This window comes from Wyeomyia smithii, chromosome 3 (genome assembly GCF_029784165.1).
Source record: "Wyeomyia smithii strain HCP4-BCI-WySm-NY-G18 chromosome 3, ASM2978416v1, whole genome shotgun sequence".
Taxonomy (NCBI): Eukaryota; Metazoa; Arthropoda; class Insecta; order Diptera; family Culicidae; genus Wyeomyia; species Wyeomyia smithii.
Genome location: NC_073696.1, coordinates 162,343,744 through 162,368,237, shown reverse-complemented (window position 1 = coordinate 162,368,237; position 24,494 = coordinate 162,343,744). Strand labels below are relative to the sequence as shown.

Sequence of the window (24,494 nt, the reverse complement as noted above, 5' to 3'; positions counted from 1 at the left end):
ATCGTTCACAGTAAAACCTCTTTTTATGTAACTTTTAGAAGTAAGAAATCAAAGTAAGAATAATTTAGCGTGACCATTCATGCTTAGTTCTCCTCTATAATCATATCTAAAGAGATAACATGTGAATTTTATATAACGAAAATGTTTGCTAATGTCCAAGGAACACGTCTGAGAAAAATTTTACGTTTTAATTCACATAACTACGTAGACATTAAAAAAAATTAAACCAATGAAATACGGCCTTTCCTCCAGCCAAATGTCCCAAGATCTAGTTTTGGTAAAAGTAAAAAAGTATTTCGAATCCCGTAATGTGTTACTATTCACGAAAATGAGAAAACATCAGAAATGTAATTTTTTTCTGCTCGGCTCGCACGATGTTGAAGAAACAACGAACATTTTATTAAAACAAAAATTTAATTTACAGGCGAATTGAGCTCATACTCAAAAAGTCAAAAATTTGCATGTATTATATGTATTATATATATAAATTTAAAAAAGAATATTTTAATATGTTTTTCTGTATGCAGAAAATCATCTTCAAACATACGTCGTTTTTTAAGTAATATCTCAACTTTTAGCAATAAGATACCTATTATTTTTCCTCAAATGTCTTTCCCGAACATTAACAAATATTTCAATAAAGAACAATTACATATCATAGCCTTGAATTTCGATTTAGAGGCAAATTGAGTTCAAATATTCATGATTTTGCTTGTTTAACGTAGTGTTGTGAATAATATCTCAATTTTCAGTAATCAAAAATCTGTTATTTTTACTCAAAAGTCTTTCCTGAACATAAACAAACATTTTAATGGAAAAAATCATACATCATAGCTTTGAATTAAGATTTAAAGACAAATTGAGCCAAAATATTCATAATATTGCATGTTTCACTTAGTTTTGTGACTAATATCTTTATTTTCAGTTATCAGATAACTATTATTTCTTCTCGAATGTCATTCCTGAATATCAACGAACATTTTATTGAAAAAATCACGTGTCGTCGCTTTAAATCAGAATTTTAGAGACAAATTGTGCCTAAAAAATTATGTTTTTGCATTTTCCATGTGGTTTTGTGGAAAATATTTAAATTTCGAATAATCAGAAACCTATTATTTTTCCCTCAAATATCTTTCCTAAACACAACGAACATTTTATTATAGTAAAAATCACAGATCACTGCTTCGAGTTTTAATTTAGAGGCAAATTCAGCATAAAAGTCATGATTTTACATGTTTCACATAGTTTTGTGAATAATATCTCGAGTTTTAGTAATCAGAAACCTGTTATTTTTTCTCAAATGTCTTTCCTGAACATTAACCAACATTTTATTAAAAAAAAATCATATGTCATCGCTTTAAATTTTGATTTAGAGGCAAATTTAACACAGAAAGTCATAATTTTGCATGTTTTACGCAGCTTCGTGAATAATATCTCAAGTTTTAGTAATTAGGTGCCTATTATTTTTTCTCAAATGTCTTTCTTAAACATCAACGAACATTTTAATGAAAAAAGAATCACATGTCATCGCTTTGAATTTTGATTTGGAGACGAATTAAGTATAAAAAGTCATAATTTTGCATGTTTTACGTAGTTTTGTGAATAATATCTCAAGTTTTAGTGATCAGATACTAATTATTTTTCCTCAAATGTCTTTCCTGAACATTAACAAACATTTTAGTGAAAAAAGAATCATATATCATCGCTTAGAATTTTGATTTAGAGGCAAATTTAACACAGAAAGTCATAATTTTGCATGTTTTACGTAGTTTTATGAATAATATCTCAAGTTTTAGTAATTAGATACCTATTATTTTTTCTCGAATGTCTTTCCTGAACATCAGCGAACATTTTCATGTTAAAAAACATACATGTCACCGCTAATTATTTTTGATTCAGAACGATTCAAAATGATGATGATTACTGTACACCTCAGAGACTGAGTGAATAATATCAATAAGATCAAACGTTACGGAATTCCATTTTTATATAGTAGATAAGTTAAGTATTAAACATTGAAATTTAGGTTTTTGAAAAACTAAGAATGAAAAACGGACTATTCAACCTCGACTCCACTCTAAGACTGATTTATTTAAGGCAATTCACCTACACTGAACCCTAGCTCCTGAACGAACTGCTGATCTAATCTATCTGTCCAAGCGCGTGTTTCCAGGTACTTATGGTGCTCCGGAATGCGATGCGTCTGCTGATGATGTTGTTGTTGTAGTTGTTGTTGCCGCCGGTGTGGGAAAAGCACATACTGCATATTTGAGTTGCAGCTATATAAGTTATATAAGTTATCACCCACATCCCCGCACACTCCTTAAAAGATCCATCTAGTCATCGTCATCGAACAACGGATTCCAGTTTTGCTTAAGCCAGCTGATCAGAAGTTAGACCAAGTGCCACCCGGCCAACCAATCGACAAATCCACCAAGTAGAACACCACATCATCACTTATGGTGCACCAACTTAACCGCTGCACCATCAGCAAGAGCAAGACCATCGATTCATCGGAACATCAACGCGATCGAACCAAACCATCGTTCGATACATTCTTCCACAAGCTCAGTATATCGCCCGGGTCGGAGTCCGTCGATCGATCGAAAACCTCCCGAAGTCCATCATACTTTAACTTATATATATATATATAAAAAAAAAAAATATATATATATATATATATATATATATATATATATATATATATATATATATATATATATATATATATATATATATATATATGTATGTATATATATATCGCTTGATTTTTTTAGTTTCTTCAGGAAACTTTACATGAAAAATAAAATTTGGACTAATATTTCTATTGTGATTTGCTCTCAATGTGCGATAAGATGAAGTGTGACGTGTTCAATGATAATACATGTAACATGTAACAAATCAATAAGTTTTTTTATGTAACTTGATGGGAAAATTTTATTCTGGAATTTTTAAAATTTTCAATGCCACTAAATATGTCCGATGTATCTCCATTATTTGTTGCAGTGACTCTTCGATAGAGAAGCATGGTGATTTCATTATTCTTACGGATGTTATCCTCCTGACACGCAAGAAATTATTCTCAATGGGGTCATTTTCCTAAGGGAGACATCCGGAGTGAACTGCCCCCTGCCCCCCGCACTCAAAAAGAAACTTATCTGGATCAGCACGGTTGGTGGTGCGATCTTTGCTTTACAAATACGCGCACGATTTGGTTACTGCTTATTCTCTGAGCATCTGCCCCCAGGGAGGCAATAAAATGACACCGTATCATAGCCGCTGTATCGGTATACAAGAAAATCTAAATATCAAATTAATTTCGGTTACCTAATACCCAATCGTTAATAATTTGTATCACAAAAAAATTCCCGTTTAAATTTGTGCACCATCTCACGCATTGATTTTGTAGAACGTAAGCCAAATATTACGCCAAAAGCAAATTATTGGCAATTGTACGGGAAACAAAAATTATAACGGGTTGATTTTGTGATATGATAGGTTATGGGCTTGGAAAACTGGTGAAGTGAAGAATAAACGCGAACGAAGTCACTAACTAGAGAGCCATCACGAGACACACCCAAAAACTTCACTATTACATCATGTGGTCATTGAACTTTGAAGCCGTTGTATTGAAATAGTCATATCGAGCGCAAAGATAATAGAGAGTGAAATCTCTGTTAAATCACCCTTTCCAAGAGTAAACTGAATCGCGCTTGAATGAGTTCCCTGAGACGGCGAAAAAGTTTAGACACCTGCCTAATAAAAAAACTGGCAAAGTTCCATCTATTCAAAGCCTGAATACTTGAAAAAAGGGCATATATGTACATATATAAAATCCAATAGAGTTGACGAACAGGACTTAACTTCAAAGAGCGAAATGCTTCGAGTAAAAGGGTTTAACAACTATGTATTTTATTTTCCATCATCTTCTACTCACAAAGTACATGACGAAAATTCTCACATTGGGCTGTATTACAGAAGCTTCGAAGAGCAACATGCCTCATTTGAAATACATGGGCGAGTCGAATCGATTAAACTTCTGTAATAGGGCCCTATTCCGGTCTACCTTGAGAGCAAACCAACACCGTCTATCCCAAAAATTGTCTGATGCCTGCTGATACAATCCCTTCTATATTTTGTCATTTTTTATTACATGTGCAATTAAACTAAGTCTAACTAACACATTGCTCACGATAAATCGCGGTTTTACTTGTTGTACAATGTCTGATTTGCCCAACAGATCCGAGTTTCCAATCGTTAGTCCATTTTCGTTCCGGTTCCGGTCTGTATTTACATTTGTTGCTTCCTGTACAAAAGATTTTTACGACTACTGCACGTAAAGCTTTCACCAATCCCGTGTTTCACACTGGATCAGCCACCCTTAACAAGGGGAACAGATGCTGTTTTGAGTCGCACTATCTTATTGAACAGCCGCTCGGGTTGTCGAAGCATTTCTTCTGTCGCTGAAATATGGTTAACGCTCAAGTGATCGCGTAGCGTCCTCGCACTTAGCTGTTGTCGTATTGACAACAAAAACTTATGAGGCCCACAGCTTCCGCTCCTTCGAGGTTGTCAACTCACCATTTGAAGTCCAACAATTCTCATACAATATGAAATAAAATCTAAAGAAAGCTTAATGGAACCCAAATTTACGCAAGACATGAAATTGCTAAAACTTAACACTAGTTACATTTGGCTATTATTGGTTTTTATTTATAAAAATATTTATACAACAAAATCACATCATTCTTGCCTACGCTGTCGCCTGAAATGTTAATACACAAACCATTATATAAGCGAATCAGTTTAGATTTCACTTTCCCCTAAGGAGTTGCGAGGGCGAGGCAGTTTTAAAAATTAGAGGCTCCTCAAGCGTGTGTAATAACACATTTCCCGTTCTTAACCTAAAACTGAAGATAGTGTTTCGGCGATCTACCGTCGGACGACGAGTCGGTTCTGGGATAGGTCGCCGCCGTCATATCGTCATTGTTATTGTTGCCCTCCCGTGGGGCATTATCACTTTCACTATCATTGCCTGCCGCAGCGGCTTGGGTCGCACTGCGGCGATTCCGTAGCGAATGAATACACGCCAGCATTCGTATCATAAACGAGGCCGGCGCCGTAATGGTGTCCTTGGCTTCTTCCAGCATCACTGCGTTGCGTTCTATGAGCTAAAAAAAATATTACTAGGCAAAAAACACCTTTTGATTTTTTTTGTATGAAATTATTTACATTGGTGGCTGCCTCCCGATCGAAACGAGTCATATCTTTATCCATTGAGGACCAAACTTTAATTGTCGTAATCAATTCCAGATGTAGCCAGAGCCCATCACCGCTGTTGGGTCTTAAGTCACACGTTGTGCGACGTCGAGATTGCGATCGGGACCTGAATGTAGATGAAGAACGTCGTCGACTGTAGGTTCTGTAACAAAAAAAAACTTAAAAACAGCTGCACACAAGAAAATCGGTATCAGTTTGATTTTGGCTAGTGGAAGTAATCATTTCCATTAGCAAACTTACCTGCTCTTCAGGCCGCTTGTAGACCAGGATGATTTTTTTATCAACCATGCTTATCAGTCTCCTATATGAGAAAAAACTATCACTCCTGCCGAATCACAGTTTGAGTCTATCGGCTCTCACCTGACCACACGTCTAATTATTACAAATATTTACTAGAATTAAACAGAATCAACTTACTTCAAAACACAACCCAAACTGCACAAAAAATGTAAATAGTTTAAGTTTTATTGCTTCACGCAGGCCCATGACGATCTTATGTTTTTGCACCAAATTTGGTTCCATTTTCATATTTCGCTTGCAAATTTCATTTCTGGAAAGGTAATTTTGAGTAGCCGGAATTTTCTTGTGTTTTATGCTTACGTTTACCGACGATATTTTCAAGAACAAAGTATTTTTATGATGCAAATTATAATAAAAAATATATTTAATTTTCATTCAGTGAAAAACTGTTTGCCGTCAGAAGCCTCGCTCAATCGGCTTGACACACTTGACATTTCTCTCCTGACGTTTAAACTTTTTCTAACCCTTAAGTCTAGACATCAACCTTTTTTGCATAGACATCCACCTTTTTCGTATACGTATCGCATTCGTATGCGATACGAATGGATTCGTATGGCCTTTGTACGTAAACAAGAATGGCATTTTCGAACTCATTCGAAACCATACTTTCGTACGAATGTTGGATACGAACGTAAACAAGAATGAAGGTGAGTATGACGTTTCAACTAAGTTTACTGGCTTAAAGGATATTGCTGATAGCACTAACAAAACGATTCAAATATCCGGCAACGATTTCAGCAAATTTTTTCATCATTCAACCCTTCACTAGAAAAGAAACTTTGTCCAATTTATCCGATTTTCTTCACACGAAATAACCAAAACAACCCGCGGCGATGGCGATTCACAACTTTCGATTGCCTTTTCATTTTAGCAAATCGAGTAGCACAAAAGTTTTTTATTTAACAGTTCACTAAAAAACAAATCTTCTTCGGCTTATTCGATTAAAAAAAAAACAATTTACATAAAACAGCAGAAAAACGAGAAAAAACTACCGGCGCCGGCGATTCGTAAAGCGATTCGCAACTTTTGACTGACGTTTACGAACGAGAGCAAAAAGAATACGGATACGCATACGTACGTAAACAAGAATGACACGTTCGTACGAAAGCAACGATGTTCGAAAGCTCGAATTGGTTAGAACGAATCGGATTCGTATGTGTTCGTATCGCATTCGTACGCCGCTGCTGCTTTCGTACGAAAGCGATACGGCCGTAAACAAGAATAAGGGTGATTGTTTTTTATTTTTTTTTAATCGAATAAGCCGAAAAAGATTTGTTTTTTAGTGAACTGTTAAATAAAAAACTTTTGTGCTACCCGATAGGGATGGGAAATATCGACTAAAATGGCTATCGATAATTATCGATAAATTCCCTGATACCATCGATAACTATCGATAATTATCGATAGTTTGACAGCTAGAACTAGATGAAGAAAAACAACAAAATGTTGCTCCCGTTGTGGACAAGAACAATATTTAAAAGTTTATTCGCACTCATAATTCGCACTTCGGCGAAACCTAGTCGTTGTCCGTATAAGGTAGAGTGAGCGAAAATGATTATCCCTCAATTTTCTAACAATTTTAAAGAGGATTTCATGTGAAAGCAAACAATCATCGAATTCTCTTTAAAGGCCAAAGTCTAGGCCAATATATTTTTTAGTTCTGGCATCATTGTGGAGTATAAATGCCAATGCGAGGCAAATATCAATAACTATCGATAACGCGGAAAGCTTAACGATTCTATCGATAGCCGGCAACTATCGATACTATCGATAATTATCGATAGGTTTCCCATCCCTACTACCCGATTTGCTAAAATGAAAAGGCAATCGAAAGTTGTGAATCGCCATCGCCGCGGGTTGTTTTGGTAATTTCGTGTGAAGAAAATCGGATAAATTGGACAAAGTTTCTTTTCTAGTGTAGGGTTGAATGATGAAAAAATTTGCTGAAATCGTTGCCGGATATTTGAATCGTTTTGTTAGTGCTATCAGCAATATCCTTTAAGCCAGTAAACTTAGTTGAAACGTCATATTAGATTATTCCCCCACGAAAACGGCGAATGTTTATACGTTTAACTCAACGAACAAGCAAAGTTGTTGCATCACTGATTGACGATGGCTTATTAAAATTTACAAGGCAGGTCTAATGAGCAAAAAGACCTATTTCAGTGATCAGGATGCAGGACCGTTGGCGACACCGAAATTATTACAAAAAGGTTAACTTGATAGAAAAAAAAACTACTTTCTTTTAACTAAAACATTTGCATTTTAGATCCAGCACCGGTTGAAATACCTCCAAGTTCGTCGATCACACCAATATCAACGTTTTATGGGGACCAGTGCCGTAGGAGCTGATTACAGCGGAATGTACCGCTAATTGTTACAATTCTCAAAAAATTGTGAGGATATTCCGGCTTGTTTGGTTTGCTGACGAAACCTGCCATTCGTTTGTTGGGTGTTGACTGGTGGCGCATTTCAGACAGACAGGGCTTTGATTTTGATAAGGATACAAAATAATTACAGACGGTATTTGATTGTCATAATACATATCTTCTGGCTGTTTCATGTGTTGTTTTTGCAGGTGAAAAACAGTATGCCATCTAACGTGCCACCCACCATGCCAATCACAGTTTGTTCATATTCATAAAAGGACCACCACCCATGAACGGCATTGTCGAAGACAATTTTTTAAAATAACGACTTTTACGACTTGGTTACCAATCAAATTGAAAATCCTGGAACAATTTTATCGATAACAGTGGTGGTGGCGGCTTTGGTAGTGGTCGGCGCCACTAAAGCAACTGGATGAACAATTATCGTTGAGGCCTCCGAAGTAGCAACTACCGGCCACTATGGCTATCAACCATTATTCTGCTTGTTATAGAGCATATTTTTCATAGAGCATAATATAACAGCGCTTAGTATATAAGATGAAAACTATGCCAAATGAGCTAACGTCGAATATCGACCATTCTTGGTTTAAATTAAACTTTACTCACGTTTGAATAACTTAAAAAAAGCTCATGTGTCATTTTTGACTAACAAAATTCTTAATAAATACTCTTTCTATTTACGAAGATAAAAGTTGTTTTTCTTTTAAATTTTATTTTTGAGAAACTTAAAATTAATCCGTTATGTACTACAGTCATACCTCGATATAAGGCAACTTTATTTTTATTTCGTGACGTTATATCGAAGCAAAACATTTTTTTTTTCAATTTATGCAAGATTGTTAATGGTTACTCAAAGATGCGCGAAAACCTATTTTCCATAACCTATCAGTATTTTTAAACCTTTCTCACGCCCATTTAGAAATATTTTCAGAAGCAAAATAAAAATATTTTTTTCAATTGATACAAGAGGTCACAAAGATACTGGAAACCTATTTACCATCACCTATCAGTATTTTCAAACCATTCTCATGCCCATTCAGGAAAATTTTCAACAAGCAAAAAAAAGTTTTTTTAATTGATGCAAGACTGTTGGTTGTTACTCACAGATGCGCGAAAACCTATTTTACATCACCTATCAGTATTTTCAAACCTTTCTTATGCCCATTTAGAGAAAATTTCAACAAGCAAACAATTTTTTTTTAATTGATGCAAGACTGAATTGTTACTGAAGAATGCGTGAAAACATATTTTCCATCACCTATTAGTATTTTTAAACCTTCCTTATGCCCATTTTGGACAATTTTCGCATTGGTTCCAAAACATACTACAAACATTTTTTTCGAAGCAATTTATAGCCCAAAACAGTTGCTGTATCATTTATTTTCAATTTCAATTTAAAAAGTTACGTTATATCGAGTTACGTTATATCGAGGTTGCCTTATATCGAGGTATGACTGTAGTATTGTTGTATTGTTGTAATCAAGAAAAAAAAAGTGAAAAAACTTCTTCCCAATTTTCCACAACCGAGTTTTTTACTGTTCGTTCTACCGCACAGTAGGCCAATGTGTGAATAAAAAAATATGATTTCATTGAAATTTTTAAAATATTCAGGATACACATGAACATTACGTTTTTTACAAATGAATAGTGTTGGTTTGTGACTCTGCATGAGAGTGGTAAGGTGAAATTTTCACCGCTTTAAAGGACGACTTCCCGAAGTCCGATTGAGTTAAAACTTTGCATGGGGATTTCTTTCGAGACGACGAAACTTTCGATTCCTACTGCTAAAGGAATTTGAAGTTTGATTGGCATCCAGAGATCACGTGTCACAAATCGAGATCACGTATCAAATAACTGTTCGGTAGAACGAACGCGTCATAATGCTTGTAGAATATTGAAAAATGGTACAAAAATACTGAAATATGTCAAAATTAAAAGTTTAAATTTGTTTCTTTCAGCTTCATTTTTTTTCATTTGTGTTTTTGAATACATTTGCACGAGACCTTTCTTATCTTATCTCAGTTATTAGTAATTAAGTTTTTAAAGTACTATCCAATAAATCAAGCAACTGATCCATTAATAATGAAAACAAAATTTTTTGACAAAAAAATCAGAATGGAGAAATGAAAGAAGTTTTTTTGAGAAGAATTTTGAGATCTATTTGTCGACTGTGACGGTTAGTTTTGTGGGATTGTCAGCCATTAGTCCGTGTATAAAAAACGTTAAGCTTTAGATTCTTTTTCCAATTTCAACAATTTCGAGAATAATTTCATTCATGGTGTTAGGGAACATCCATAAATGACGCAGCTTTTCTAGGTTTTTTTTTACCCTCCCCCTCCCCCCATCGTAGCATTTCGTCACAAAATCAAGACCCTTCCTTTAGATAATCACGTAGCTTTATAACAAAACACCCCACCCCCAGATATTTGCAAATTTTATCATCAAACACACATAAATAACAAACAGACAAAGTGATAAAAAAGAACAATTAAAAAAATCTTTTTTTTTTCTTGGTTTCGTATTCGCTACGTAGCTTGGCTTAACCCCCCACCCTTCCCCTCGTCACATTTTCTCACAAAACTACCAATCCCCCCCCTCCCCCTTGAATGCTACGTCATTTATGAACGTTCCCTTATATGATTTTAACAGTTATTTTGAAACTAAAAATTCTTAGTTAATTTCCTGAATACACACGTTTTCAAGTATTCTTGAGTCTAAATTTAGAAAATTGGGAAATAAACACTAAATTATAAATTGGCACTTTCTTCATTTTTTCACTGATACCAAACCAAAACCATAAAAAAACAATTGCACAAAAATGTCCCAGTTTTAATTTTTTCCATTGTCATTGTTGACTTGGTTGAAATTTTGCATAGATGTTTGTTTTTATTTTTAAGGATTTATTTTTAGAGACAAAACGGTTCGTTTGATCGGTTGACGGCAAAGTTGTGAATGCTAATTTTAGCTTTCTAAAAAATATACATCCAAAAAAAACTTTTTTAGCAGAAAATAAGTTAAATTAACTGTCAGGACCCGAAGGACAAATGAAGAAAGGTCCAAAATTTTATTTTTTGAGGAAAACTACAGCATGGAGTAAATCAAGGAAAAGTTAAAAATATTAAAAGTGAAAAGAATATTTAAGCCAGAACGAATTATTTGATTGGTATAAGGTCTTGAGCAAAGTTTTAGACAATAAATTTGTCCTTCTCGAAAAAATATCCACCGTATAACAACATATTTTTTTCAGAGCCAAAAATATAATTATAAATTAAATAGGGTATCGCTAGTGGTTTTCTTCGGCAGGTTTTTGGCAGCAGTAGTCTCATGCAAAAACCTATCGAAGAAAACCACTACAGAAGACGTTCGATACTCTATCTAAAAAAATCGCTTTTAAGGAGTCTGAATTTTTTCTACGAGAACTGCACACTGTAAGTTCACCAATCAACTTAACTTGGAGAAATAAAAAATGTAAATATAAAAATTTGTCAGAAAAAAAACTCTTTTAATTTTTTACACACTATGACGATTAAAAAAACCGTTTTGACTTTTTTCCTAACCCGACTTCTTAATGACTATAATAATCTTCAAATATTACAATAGTCATTAGGAAGTCGACTGAGGAAATACCCCTAAAGTTAGATTTCTCGTTAACAGAATGAACATATGAATCCAATTGACTGACCCGAGGACCTATCAATTAATGATAAAAATATTTTTAGAGTCAAAACGGGTTCGTTTTCCGTATAGTGTTTTCGATGAAGCTGTAGATAAGAATTTTGCCATCTCAAAAAAAAAATTAGTTCTGTAGAGAAAACAAAATTTATTTTTTATTTCTATAGTTCAGTCAACTATCGTTGTTCAGCTAATAGTGTGTAGTTTTTGTTATAGAAAAGATAAAAAAAAAACGGATTTTTTTAGGTAATTAAATTTAATTAATTTAATTAAATAGTTTGTCTTATTTCCCTAACATTTTATTTTTTCTCTCGATTTATATTTTTTTGGGACGACATGTCGAAGACTATCAAATAAACCGTTCTGTCTAATAAATTTTCTCATTTTTTAAAATTTCAACCTTTTTTGTTTCTCATTTCTTCATGTTCAGATAACTATCAACGCTTCATTTGTTCTATCTAATTTGTCGAATTAAAATCAATGACGTCTTCTGTAATTGTCATGCATTGAAAAATAATATTCTCCTGATGCATATATATATATATATATATATATATATATATATATATATATATATATATATATATATATATATATATATATATATATATATATATATATATATATATATATATATATATATATATATATATATATATATATTGGGGTGGGAATGACATGTTTGAATAATTCCATAATCGAATTTAAAGAAATGACCTGTACAAAATTTCAGCCCAATCGGACATGGTTCAAGGGTGCGTCAAAGCTGATTTGATTTGACCCTCAAAACTGAACCATCCTCATGAAAAATCGAGATAAAGATGCTTTATAAACATTAAAATGATTTACCAAACCACATTTATATAGTACATATAAAGTAAATGTGTGTAGTCTACGAAGTTGAAAACTGATTTTTATTTGGTCCTTAGTATGGCACTTACTGAAATAAAATAGCTCAAAAAAAACTTTTTTAAAAATTTGTAACTTTTGACCCGTTTGATCGATTTTAACTTTTTCGACGTCAAATTGATGGTAATGAATGGGCCTTTCAAGGAAAAATTCCAAACTGGACTTTAAACAACAATAACGGCGTAAATCATTATCCCAACCGAATTTCTCCGTTTTAAAGGATTCCAGACCCAGGAGACCCTACCGTTTGATTTATTTGGATTCCTCAGGAAATTTTACATAAAATCGTTTTCAGTTTAGTTTAGTAGTTTAGCTAATTTTTAGTGCCACTAATTACATCCATATACATATTAAGCTAAAATTCAGCTAAAATCCGCCTACTAGGCTATAAATCAACAAAATTGTTTATTGGTATCAGGTGCGACTCCATCATGCAGTGACTTTCCAACGGAGACGCATGATGATTTCATTGAACGGCGTTTTGGCACTACAACAACAAAAACGACAACAATGCAAGGCTATGCTAGTTTATTTTGTGCTGCTTGTCCAAATGTGGTAATCATTTACTAATGTAAATGAGCACCACCTTCGAACAAGCACCTTAATTAACTAGCATAGCGAAGCATATTGATTGCTCGAGCGCTGCCCGCGATTAAACAGGATCAGCTCTAATTGCACAAGGAACCTTCAAAAATATACCTGGGAGTTGCAAACCAATTTTAGTGTGCAACAACCGCCGATCTTTATATGTGAAAATTGTAACATGGTCACATTTTGACTTATATAGATATTGTACAAATGCATGATTAGAGTTATTTCAATGTTAGGAATTATTATTATAGTATGATTGTTATCCGTATTGTTCACCAAAATCTTCGTTGTATTCTGGTTCACTATTGTGGTGATAATTATTACACCAACTTCAAATCGAATATCTAGATAAGAATGGCACAAGACGCAAGTATGCAAATATCTCAGACACGCACCTTTTCGAGCGAACGTACAAAGCTTATGCGGCTCTCTGCTGCGGTTCGCATAGCTTCTATGAAAGTCCCTGCTGCGTGAACACTTAACCAGAGGATACTCGGTTAATCTTTATTCCGTCTTTCCACGGTATTCTCTCCGTCGGGCAAGATCTCTCTTAGTAGGGGAATTCTTAGTAGTCGGCAGAATCTGAGATGGCTTAATTTAAACGGCTTGAACGAAAGAGATGCCAGTCCGGATTAACAACGAACTGGTTTTTGGGAGAACCTGTCGTTTGGAAAGGTCGTTGTCCTGTTTCGGCTAGATAACGTACTTCCGGTTCAAATTTCCCGAAGATTGCTCACTATTTAACTGAGGGATTCTCGCAGCGTCCAGCTTTTTTTAACCTGGTTCGCGAATGTAAGTGGAGTGTTGGATCCGCGCGTTGTCGAGTGATATAAAATATTTAGGAGACAGAATTTAGTGCCTAGGATATTTTGTGCGGTATCGTGTGCGTGAAAGGCCTGAGAATATAAGCCGTTCAAACGGCTTTTTGTCTACTAGCGAACAATACCCACCACCGTTAAGTGAACCATAGGAAACGGTTCTATCGATGCACGTGGAACGTGCTGCTTTGTCGACCACTTCTAGCGAAACCAGGATCGCTTTGCCCGCCACGGCTTAGAATTGGCTAACGGTCATCCACGGTTCAGTCCGAACCCCGTCGATTCTTCAAGCGTTTTCAACATATCGACAGGAACGAAACTTACCACGTCCCTCGTCGGCGTCATCGCAACCACCAGCGACGCCATCGTTTCGTCGCACCGCCGCCATTGTTTCGTCGCACCGTCGTCATCATCGAGGTATGCTCCCGAGCACTACAAAAGTCTACGGTCAGTGAGTACTCAAACCCTTTTTAATAACATGCGCATGTAAAGTGTAATAGAAGATGATATAATGAAATAACCCGTTCGAAGAGGCCCGATTAGAAATCGATAGAACTAAAACCGCACACGATAGGTCAGTAGACAGAGAGGGGGAAAGAAGTGAGAGATGAGACAGTAGGTAGATTGGAGGAGAGGTCGGCAAAGGCCGAAGATATAGATGCGTGTAATTTAGCTACAAATAAACCAGTGCACTATGTACCGACGTTACCGATAATGTAAACCCACAAATCAGTTGAGATCATTTTGGCGAATATGAGAAGCTACCCCCATTGATTGGTTCGGTCTGTTAGGAACTTCACGTCGCTTGTCCAGTTGCGGTTCGTTCGTTTTCTTCTTTTTTACTCCAAGTAAGGATTGCTTGGGAATCTCAATCCCCTCCACCCACCTTACCGACCGAAACGGTTAGTTTGATTGGTGTCTGTTCCCCGTGATGATAAAGTAGTGGGTGGTGGATTTTTGCTAACTGGCCGAGCGACGGGTTGTTTCAAAGACCTCTTCTGCGTTTTTTTCCACTGGCGTTGAATTTTCAGATAGCCGTTTAAGTTGGTTGTTGTTGGCCATACCTTCCGCGATTCACAGCTCGGGTTCTTTTACTGAATCCGCCCTGAAAGGAGATCTCTTGCCGGGCAAATACAACACGACGGTTGATCCCCTCCGGGGGTGGCGCATTGAAGTCAACCGTTTGAGTTCCTTCAGAACGAGAATCACCGAACGCGTGACGATCGTCCGCGTTACATTTTGGCGCCCAACGTTTAAAAGGCGAATATTTAAGAATTTGCGCTAGATTTGGAAATTCGTTGCACGATTTTGAATTATACATTATTCGATTGCGATTTTTTTTTCTCTCGCAAAGTTGATTTCGGATTGTTGCTAAGAAAAAATATATATAACTCGTTGATTCGAAATTTTTATTTGCGTATGCGTCTTACCCTTGTGCCTAATTAAAATTGATTTCTTCGTTATAGTCAGTACTTAAATTATGTTTATTTTCTACGTTAATTTATTTATTTATTCATTCGTTTATTTAAAATTAATATTTGCAATTTGTGTTTTGCAAACCCCATAATTTATTTATTTGATAGAACATAGTGCAATTTATATTATTTATTATTGGTGTTAGTGAACATTTTTCTTTGGTGAACGGATTTTTGTGATCATTGTTATATTTTGAATTTGGCGAAATGGAATACCCATATGCGAACCACTTATCAAATGAGGAAGTGGATTATGAATTACTGTTACGTTGTCGTTTAGAGAAGAGACAGAAGGACACGCAGACGAAAGTGAGACTTTTACATTTATTTTTGGTGGACCAGAAAGAAGGGAAAAATTACCGACCTCCATACAAATTCGAACAGGAGGCAGATGTCATTCGGCATCGAGTCTCCCAGATCGAGCTGGCGTTACAAGACGGGACAAATAGAAAATTAGTCTCTCGGTTGCGGCACTATTTTCAAAGCTATGTAACTCTACGGAGAGACCACAACTAAAGTTTAAAAACATCCTTGTAGATAAAATTATGTTAAAAATTTTGTTCAATGTGAGAGACCGAATTCAAAGAGAAGCCAATATTTCGAAAATGGTCATTGGCGTATTTCGAAGTTCACTGTGCAATTGAGAGTAGGGAAGAAGAAGTATTGGCCATGTTGAACTCAGGCATGAAGCATAAGAACGAGCCTGGGCGATGACCTGTACAAAGTAGTGGTAACACGATTTAGAAGCGAGCCCAGAAGGCGATGACTTCGCTTAGGAAATAGTAATGTCTTCGTCCGACATAATAGTTTTTCGTCAAACGTTCGAACATTGCATAGAGAATAACAAAATATAGCTGATTCACAGCCTCACATTTGGAAAATTGAATGAGAAACTTTTTTCTAGCTATGCACACTTCAATGGAAGCAACAAATATCAAAACAAAAAAAACACCAAAAGGGAAACAGACAACAAACAAGGGAAGCGGATTTTCATATCCCACCCACTGTAAATTTTTTTTTGTAGATAGTTATGTTAGTCGCGCCTATCTATTCTTAATCTAGGTTAGTACTTAATCTAAGGTTAGTCGATAGGTAATAGTTACCAATTTCATTTATAAGTTGTTGTTCGATGTTGCACTGCTGCAAAAATCCTCTGTCGTTGTACCGTTCTTCTTGGTAATTTTCGACTTGTAATAGATGTTTAGCTCGTAGATCCCTTTGTACATATTTTTCTCCAAAGTTATATTGCTTCCTTGTAAATATTTAGCCATAAGTATGATAAATAGATGTTCCTTGTATATTAGGTCATGTTTATCCAATTCATTTGTTTTTCTTGATTTTTTTTTTCTTCGGTCAAGTCCTCCGTTAAACCTCGAGTAGAAGATATATAGTACACCGACCCTGAAAATATAACGCAACACATTTTTTTCTGTCCATCTTTAACGTCACTACTTTGTTTATTTTCACGTTGACGTTTAGTCTAATCTGAGTTGACAATAAAACGGTATGAACATGTAACGCTCGAGTGACGACTCGGCGAGTACAAGTGTGTGAGGGGTGTTTGAGTTGTGATTTAGTTTGTTTTTTTCTCGCAATATTTCTGAAGAAATATTGCAGACGAATTTTGATGATGTTATTTAATGTGGAAAACGCTTGCTGTCGATAACTCGAGATTTATTTTGGGGTGATAGCAACCGAGATTCACAAGTTTTGTGGGAAATTTAATGTGGAAAAGGAACATGAGCCGTACATTACCGGGCTAGCTGTCTGGTGGGGAACATGATTCTGGATTCACAAGTCTATTTTTTTTCAGATTCATGTCTTAAAGTTTCGGCTTTCACTGCTGGAGTATAAGACATGGTCTAGTTATGGCTACTCCTCTGGAATGCGGCCAATTCCAGACGGAAGTATTTTAATGTTATCGTTTATTGTAGAGTATGAGAGTATTGAGAGTGAATGAGGTTTATGTCAACATATTTCATGGGTTCTTAAAATTCCAATAGCCGAAATCAATCAAATTTTTCAAATTATTTCTCCTACGAAAATTTGATTGAAACTTTTAATTTTCAATCAAATTTTCGTACCATTAGTATGGGATGATGTAACATGGTCACATTTTGACTTATATAGATATTGTACAAATGCATGATTAGAGTTATTTCAATGTTAGGAATTATTATTATAGTATGATTGTTATCCGTATTGTTCACCAAAATCTTCGTTGTATTCTGGTTCACTATTGTGGTGATAATTATTACACCAACTTCAAATCGAATATCTAGATAAGAATGGCACAAGACGCAAGTATGCAAATATCTCAGACACGCACCTTTTCGAGCGAACGTACAAAGCTTATGCGGCTCTCTGCTGCGGTTCGCATAGCTTCTATGAAAGTCCCTGCTGCGTGAACACTTAACCAGAGGATACTCGGTTAATCTTTATTCCGTCTTTCCACGGTATTCTCTCCGTCGGGCAAGATCTCTCTTAGTAGGGGAATTCTTAGTAGTCGGCAGAATCTGAGATGGCTTAATTTAAACGGCTTGAACGAAAAAGAGATGCCAGTCCGGATTAACAACGAATTGGTTTTTGGGAGAACCTGTCGTTTGGAAAGGTCGTTGTCCTGTTTCGGCTAGATAACGTACTTCCGGTTCAAATTTCCCGAAGATTGCTCACTATTTAACTGAGGGATTCTCGCAGCGTCCAGCTTTTTTTTAACCTGGTTCGCGAATGTAAGTGGAGTGTTGGATCCGCGCGTTGTCGAGTGATATAAAATAATTAGGAGACAGAATTTAGTGCCTAGGATATTTTGTGCGGTATCGTGTGCGTGAAAGGCCTGAGAATATAAGCCGTTCAAACGGCCTTTTTGTCTACTAGCGAACAATTCCCACCACCGTTAAGTGAACCATAGGAAACGGTTCTATCGATGCACGTGGAACGTGCTGCTTTGTCGACCACTTCTAGCGAAGCCAGGATCGCTTTGCCCGCCTCGGCTTAGAATTGGCTAACGGTCATCCACGGTTCAGTCCGAACCCCGTCGATTCTTCAAGCGTTTTCAACATATCGACAGGAACGAAATTTACCACGTCCCTCGTCGGCGTCATCGCAACCACCAGCGACGCCATCGTTTCGTCGCACCGCCGCCATTGTTTCGTCGCAACGTCGTCATCATCGAGGTATGCTCCCGAGCACTACAAAAGTCTACGGTCAGTGAGTACTCAAACCCTTTTTAATAACATGCGCATGTAAAGTGTAATAGAAGATGATATAATGAAATAACCCGTTCGAAGAGGCCCGATTAGAAATCGATAGAACTAAAACCGCACACGATAGGTCAGTAGACAGAGAGGGGGAAAGAAGTGAGAGATGAGACAGTAGGTAGATTGGAGGAGAGGTCGGCAAAGGCCGAAGATAAAGATGCGTGTAATTTAGCTACAAATAAACCAGTGCACTATGTACCGACGTTACCGATAATGTAAACCCACAAATCAGTTGAGATCATTTTGGCGAATATGAGAAGCTACCCCTATTGATTGGTTCGGTCTGTTAGGAACGTCACGTCGCTTGTCCAGTTGCGGTTCGTTCGTTTTCTTCTTTTTTACTCCAAGTAAGGATTGCTTGGGAATCTCAATCCCCTCCACCCACCTTACCGACCGAAACGGTTAGTTTGATTGGAGTCTGTTCCCCGTGATGATAAAGTAGTGGGTGGTGGATTTTTGCTAACTGGCCGAGCGACGGGTTGTTTCAAAGACCTCTTCTGCGTTTTTTCCACTGGCGTTGAATTTTCAGATAGCCGTTTAAGTTGGTTGTTGTTGGCCATACCTTCCGCGATTCACAGCTCGGGTTCTTTTACTGAATCCGCCCTGAAAGGAGATCTCTTGCCGGGCAAATACAACACGACGGTTGATCCCCTCCGGAGGTGGCGCATTGAAGTCAACCGTTTGAGTTCCTTCAGAACGAGAATCACCGAACGCGTGACGATCGTCCGCGTTACAAAATGAAACCGCGGGTTTCAGAAGTATCAGTTTAACATGAGTTGCTACTAGAAACCGAGAAATCCTCTGCATCATCCACAAGTATCAAAAGGACTTGACTTGGCTTGACTAAGTGACACCCCCCAGGTTGCTTATAATCATCTTGCAACCAATACAAAAAAATGTATATAATTTTCGCGGGTGTCACTTCGTTAAACATGATAGCTTATAATTATTACATACAACAAACCGTACGCCAAACGCAAATTATTGGCAATTGGACGAAAAGCAAAAATTATAACAGATTGGTTTTGTGATATGATGAATCATGCGCTTGAAAAACTGATGAAGTGAAGAAAATACGCGAACGAAGTCTCCAACCAAACCTTTTTGGCTCTGCGGCCCTCTTTTGCTAAACACAAGGAGCTTCGAGGCCCCCCAAAAGAATTTCTTATACAAATTTTGCAATATGAGACTGCGTTTTCCAATCTCATATCGTCCTGCAAGTCTAATTTGTTTCACGCCTCGGTTCTAATACGCAGAAGAGTTGAAAATCCGCTTTCACAGAGATACCAAGAAAGATGTTTTAATTACCTGTCAAATTTACCAAGAGCTTCGCGCTCCCCTAGATGAGCCTCGTGACCCCCTTGCCGGCCGCGGACCCCGGAACCACTGTTCTAAGCAGAGGGCCATCACGAGACACACCCAAACACTTCACTCTTACAAAATGTGGTCATTGAAACCGTAGTATTGAAATAGTCATCTCGGGTGCAAAGATAATAGAGCGTGAAATATCTGTTAACTTGCCCTCTTCAAGAGTAAGGCCTGTAGTACACTCTTTGACCGAGCGTCAAATATTTGTCACTTTTTGACAGATAAAAATTTGGTCAAAGATAATTATTTGTCACTCTCCATGTCAGAAGGTCAAATATTTGACCATTAGACAAAGAGTGTACTACAGGCTCAAACTGAACCGCGCTTGAATGAGTTCCCTGAGACGGCGAAAAAGCTTAGACACCTTCTTAATAAAAAAACTGGCAATGTTCCATATATTCAAAGCCTAAATACTTGAAAAAGGGCATATATGTATATATATAAAATCCAATAGAGTTTACGGACAGGAGTTAACTTAAAAGAGCGGAGAGCTTCGAGTAATATGGTTTAACAACTGTATTTTATTGTTCATCATCATCATCTCACAAAGTACATGACGAGAATTCTCACATCATAGGGCCATATTACAGTAACTACTAAGAGCAACTCGCCTCATTTGAAATACATGGGCGAGTCGAGTCGACTCTTCTGTAATAAAGCCCTGTTCGCTATCAGAGTTGGCATTTCGCACAGGCGATCCACTGACGTGCAAGAATTGTACGAACAAAGAGGAGATAGAGCATAACTCACCACACCGAGAAAGAGACTCTTTTCTTTTAGTAACAAATATGCCGCACGAGAGTGTGCGCTAGTGCTTGATAGACAAAGTGCGAGTGCGTTACATTCTCTTCCAAAAAGTTGCTCTCTTGCGCTCTCGTCTACATTCACCCGTGCGCGGCGCTATTGCGTACACTGGTGCGAAGAAACATCAGGTGTTGGTCTCTATCTTGTACGTCATACAGATTTGACCAGATTGCAGCAATTTTTGTTTAACGCGTTCCAGTGCCAGTCAAAAAATGAACCGATGTGAAGAACACTTGTGTCATGACATGGGCGTAGGCAGGATTTGGATCATGGGGGCAAGCTTTTCAAAATTGTAAAATGGAAGTTATTATTTAAAAAATGAATGATCGATGTACTCAATTCGCTCTTTACGCGGAAGATACGTGACGCATAAAAACTCCACGTACAAAAAACGCGTGAATCCAGAATAAATAAGGGGCCCTAATTTACCCGTGAACAAATTTAATACCCGTAAACAAATCGACTAAAGTGTACTAGTACCTACTTAGTGATTCAAAGCTTATTTTCTCTTTTGTACGTAAGAGACGTGATAAGTCGTGTGCGCCGCCGCCATAGGTGATTCCAAATCGGTGCTCCGCCAAGAATATTTTTCGACGCCAATGACTGTGAATGCTAGTTTTCTGTTCATTCTTGTTAATTTTACTGGTGGTTTGTGAAAATTACCGAGTACAGATTACACCTATGCTAGTGTTATTCATAAAAATTTTAATGTGGCATAAGTGGAATAAGACATTTCAAATTGGTTAACAACGAATATGAAATATTTGATTTATTTTCTCACTCTTATCCAATCGCTAAAAAGTATATTTGTATGGCAGGTTCTACTAGATATTAATTCGATAGCCTGTTGATTACAACAACATAAAATTCGATTGCTAAAAAAATGTTTGCAGAATGTTTTCCTCGTAGTAAAGTCTCTTTCTGAACATACTTATTCAGAGCACAGAAAAAGAATGGAAAAGCGGAAACGGAAACGGATTCAATCGGGAGAAGAAAAATGAACATTTTCTCAGGGCAAAATTGTCTTTAGTTACAAAATAGTGTGAAATCGAAAATAATTTTTGCCAGCCAACGTTTATGAGTTATATCTCAATAACTATATCAGTCGAAATTCGAGCATACGATGACTTGCTCGATTTCCGGTTTCTGGAATAGATACAAAAATGGCTGAATACCAGGCCTAGAGACCGGAAATTAATTTCACACGCCATTTTGAAATTCACGGTGGTAACTTCCGGGTCGTTTGATGTCGTTTTGAGGTCTCTGGACAGCATCCCGATTCCGACAGTATCTATATTACGTGATATTTGGTCGATTTTAGCTGTTTGCCGGAAACTGGAAGTGACCATATTAAATTTCAAATGGCGTCCGAGGTTGATTTCCAGTCTCTGGACATCGTACCGATTCCGGAAAACCGGAAGCCGCCATTTTGGAATTCCAAAATGGCGTCGGGGGTCGTTATTCTGCCTCTAGATTTCACCCCGGTTCAAAAATACCCATATTGGTATGTGACGTAGTATTTTTTAATTGTTTTTATGGCCACCAAAAGCCCCCGTCGAATCTGTTCCGTATGACTATTTTGAGAGCATATCTCCATAACACCCAAAACCATAAATATGTCCTGTGAATATAATTTTATAAACTTTGAACCAATAGTAGTAAGATTCTGTCAAATATTTATAAAATTTTTCCGCTTCGGAACATATCCCCGAACAACCGAATTTCCAGCAATGAGAATATTCTTCCAGAATAAAAGTATGAAATTTCGTCTTGTGAAACCTAAAATGGTATTCGGGTACCCCGTCGAGCACATAACGGTTTAAGAAATATTTTTTAGTAAGCATAAAAATATAAAACACGAGGTTGGCTTTGCGAAAATAATCTGCCAAAACATGTCTATTTTGTGATTTTAATTAAGTTAGACTAGGCTGTTTTTTTTTTCACGAATACATTGCTTATGTCTCATTTCTAGACTCTGTTAACGGTAATGTTCATTTGGACTCCTCCTGGTACATTCGAGAAAAGCATGTATTGGAAATAAAACACCATGTTAGTAAAAGCTGAAAATCAAGGAATTTCATTCTTGAAGTTGACAAGACACCAGGATTCATGTCTGCTATTACGGCGCGTAAAATGCTAAATAAAAATGTTTTTAGTAAAAAATTATCAACCGGCAATAATGAATACATTAGTTTGAAACTTTCGTGCAGCTAGCTCTGCAACGCTAGAAATCTCACTGGAGCGCGCGTCGGTGAGTTTATCTTCATTCGCCTTGGTGAATTTGGGAGTAGTTTTCTACGCTGTAGCGCAGCCCAGCGTTGAGAGTTTTTTATTTGTTTTTTTCACACTCATTGTCGCGCACGTACACAAAAAGCGTGGTGAGCACGGACAAAAGAGAAGCGCTCTCGTTACAGTTCGAAGAGTGTGAGGTGAAATTGGAATTTCTCTTCACCGCACAGAGGATACGGACAACTCTGTTCGCTACAATCACACATCAATCCACTAGGACACAACTTCGTTCACTAGGCCCTTTTTGGGGTAGAGACAGCCAGACTACCACCGGCCGTGACACCAGCTGCACACAAGTTCGCAAGAATATCGGCATCAGCTTCAGTTCTGGCCTGATCCAGGATGTCTTAAAGCACTTTCCAAGAATAACTGAAACGGTCAAAATTTAAATAAAAATGAGTAACGTTTAATTACTAACAAATAGATACAACATACCTGTGCAGTAATGTCATCTTTTTTGTCCTGTTGTTCCGCGCTGTTTGTACTTGCCATTTGCGTGGCTTTTCGAGTAGCAGCAGCAGCAACCAAGCCATCATGAGATCATTCACATCATCGCTAACATTTGACCCATCTTTGTCATACGTTGTGCGACGTCGAGATTGCGATCGGGACCTGAATCTAGATGAAGGATGTCGTTGACTGTAGGTTCGACCTGTTTGTTCTGTAACAAAAAAAAACTCTTAAAAACAGCAGCACACAAATTTGCAACTTTTTTTCAACTTTATTAAGGTGGCTTTCAGCCACAGGCTGGTTCGCCACCATAATTTGCAACAAAATCGGTATCAGTTTCAGTTTTGGCTAGTGGAAGTAATCATTTCCATTAACAAACTTACCTGCTATTCAGGCCGCTTGTAGACCAGGATGATTTTCTTATCGGCCATGCATATTAGTCGCCTATATAAGGAAAAACTATCACTCCTGCCGAATCACAATTCAAATCTGTCGGCTTTCACCTGACGACACGTTCAATTATAACATATTTACCAGAATTAAGCAGAATAAACTGCCTACAAAATACAACCCAAACTGCACAAAAAATGTAAACAGAAATTTTATTGCATCATGCTGGCCCTTGACGTGCTTATGTTTTTGCATCGGAGTTCGTAAATTTGGTTCCAATTTCATATTTCACCAAATAAATTTCATTCCGGAAATGAAAATTTTAGTAGCCGCGTTTATCTTACATTTTATGCATACGTTAACTGTCAATGTTTTTCAAAAAAAGACCTTTTCATTATGCAAACTATTATAAAAACATATTTATTTTTTATTCAATTAAAAAATGGTTTGCCGTCAGGAGCCTTGCTCAATCGGCTTGACACACTTGACATCTCCCTCCTT

The 24,494-nt window shown here is 36.9% G+C and overlaps 1 protein-coding gene and 2 long non-coding RNA genes across 6 annotated transcripts; 1 reads left to right on the top strand and 2 right to left on the bottom strand.

Moving 5' to 3' along the window:
* Nucleotides 1–3,936: 3,936 nt before the first annotated feature.
* Nucleotides 3,937–6,902, bottom strand: LOC129732003 (DDB1- and CUL4-associated factor 6-like). 4 transcript variants are annotated; one of them, XR_008729136.1, is made up of 4 exons: nucleotides 5,881–6,902; nucleotides 5,521–5,830; nucleotides 5,233–5,422; nucleotides 3,937–5,171 (listed from the first exon to the last, which is right to left on the bottom strand). XR_008729136.1 is itself a non-coding variant. In XM_055692451.1 (3 exons), the coding sequence occupies exons 2-3, from the start codon at nucleotides 5,275–5,277 to the stop codon at nucleotides 4,905–4,907; spliced, it is 312 nt and encodes a 103-aa protein (XP_055548426.1). In that variant the 5' UTR covers nucleotides 5,278–5,438; nucleotides 5,521–6,186; the 3' UTR covers nucleotides 3,939–4,904. The 4 variants fall into 4 exon arrangements, 2 of the variants coding, with proteins under 2 accessions (XP_055548426.1, XP_055548425.1); XR_008729137.1 differs by having other exon boundaries at nucleotides 3,938–5,171; nucleotides 5,521–5,640; nucleotides 5,698–6,902; XM_055692451.1 differs by having other exon boundaries at nucleotides 3,939–5,171; nucleotides 5,233–5,438; nucleotides 5,521–6,186.
* Nucleotides 6,903–7,371: 469 nt separating this feature from the next.
* On the top strand, nucleotides 7,372–8,661 carry LOC129732004 (uncharacterized). The gene is made up of 3 exons (XR_008729138.1): nucleotides 7,372–7,793; nucleotides 7,850–8,103; nucleotides 8,159–8,661. It is a non-coding gene; the product is annotated as an uncharacterized LOC129732004 (long non-coding RNA).
* A 14,309-nt stretch (nucleotides 8,662–22,970) lies between these two features.
* LOC129732154 (uncharacterized) lies at nucleotides 22,971–24,238 on the bottom strand. Its single transcript, XR_008729191.1, has 3 exons — nucleotides 23,987–24,238; nucleotides 23,589–23,814; nucleotides 22,971–23,522 (listed from the first exon to the last, which is right to left on the bottom strand). It is a non-coding gene; the product is annotated as an uncharacterized LOC129732154 (long non-coding RNA).
* Nucleotides 24,239–24,494: the final 256 nt, after the last annotated feature.

What these genes read in the sequence shown, in the direction of transcription:
- LOC129732003 (XM_055692451.1), bottom strand. Translation starts at nt 5,277, where the DNA reads ATGGATAAAGATATGACTCGTTTCGATCGGGAGGCAGCCACCAAT. An exon ending in ATCGGGAGGCAGCCACCAAT is followed by an intron (nt 5,172 to 5,232) that starts GTAAATAATTTC and finishes TATTTTTTTTAG; the next exon opens with CTCATAGAACGCAACGCAGT.